Here is a 1122-nt window from a genome sequence, read left to right on the forward strand (position 1 = left end):
TCTCGCACCCACCAAGCGGCGGCGGCGGCGTCTAGAAATAGGGAGCGAGAAAGATAACATTTCCCTGCTCCTGCACCATGGTTTTGCGAAGTCGGCTTCTTCCTTGGATTATGTTGTGCTCCGTCTGGCTGCTCCGCTTTGCACACACGGGGGAGGCACAGGCTGCGAAAGAAGGTAAAGGCGTGCGGAAAACTAAACTTTGGGCTTATTTATTGCTTTTCGCAATGAGAGGCTCGGCGGAGGGAGCCGCGGGCTGCGTTCAGCCCTGCGTTGCGTTTATTTTTTGTATGTGCATTTTCTTGAGATTAGGGGAGAAACGAGTGAGGAATTCTGTGTATGAGCGTGTGTATGAGTAACAGACCGGCACAACCGCTTTCGCTGCGGGGAATGAGCTCTGAGAAGCAATTGCACGTGATGGGAAGGAGAGACAGTCCTCGGCCCGGGGCTCGGCACAGAGCTCTCCCGCAGCCTCGGTCCTCTGGGACGGGACGTTGCGGGACGGCTCCCCACCGGGGCCCTGCGACGCTCCAGGGCCGCGCGCAGAGCGTGAGAAGCGGCAGAGGAGTGCGGTGAGCTCCTCCGAGGGGTGCGTCCTGGCGTCGAGTGTCCGCAGCGCGTGTGCTTATCGCCAGCATCACTGGGCAGAGGGGGGAAGGTTTGGGGCTGGGTGCCTGACACTATTTGCGTATCGCAGCGGGGTTTCCCTATTGCCATCAATCCAACGCTGTCGTAACGGTGTATGGCGAAGCCCGGACGTCTGTTTTCCTGCCCATCCCATCCCGCGCGCAGTTTGCTGTCGGAGAGCGATGGAGGTATATGAAATCCTTCCCGAAGTCCGTCTGGGAGATCTTTTTTCCCATGTTAGGAAAATCCGGGATCGTTTAAAAGAGCGCCCTAGTAGCATTTGACAATCAGGGACGAAGGTCCGTCTCCATCTTCACATGGGGGGTGGAAGGAGGAGCGGGTGGGGAGGGAGAACTCGAGGGGTTTTTTTTTGTGTGTGTCTCTATATAGGTACGCATTTGGGGTTTTTTTCCCCCCTCAACAGGATATGTTACTATTTTCATCAAACAACTGGCACGCAGTAAAATCCCATTCCGAGCCTGAAGCTGAAGCATTAAA

The 1122-nt window shown here is 56.0% G+C and overlaps 1 protein-coding gene across 3 annotated transcripts in view; it reads left to right on the forward strand.

The window, feature by feature from the left end:
• The first annotated feature begins 6 nt into the window (after positions 1 to 6).
• The window catches only part of EPHA7 (EPH receptor A7), a 142251-nt gene continuing 141135 nt past the window's right edge, over positions 7 to 1122 (forward strand). For 2 of the 3 annotated variants that reach the window (XM_010707612.3, XM_019613094.2), the window contains exon 1: positions 7 to 174. In XM_010707612.3, coding sequence (XP_010705914.1) covers positions 78 to 174 — 97 coding nt within the window. In that variant the 5' untranslated portion in view covers positions 7 to 77. The remainder of the gene's footprint in view (positions 175 to 1122) is intronic. The other variant, XM_010707611.3, reaches the window with a different exon arrangement.

Source organism: Meleagris gallopavo, chromosome 2 (assembly GCF_000146605.3).
Source record: "Meleagris gallopavo isolate NT-WF06-2002-E0010 breed Aviagen turkey brand Nicholas breeding stock chromosome 2, Turkey_5.1, whole genome shotgun sequence".
Lineage (NCBI taxonomy): Eukaryota > Metazoa > Chordata > Aves > Galliformes > Phasianidae > Meleagris > Meleagris gallopavo.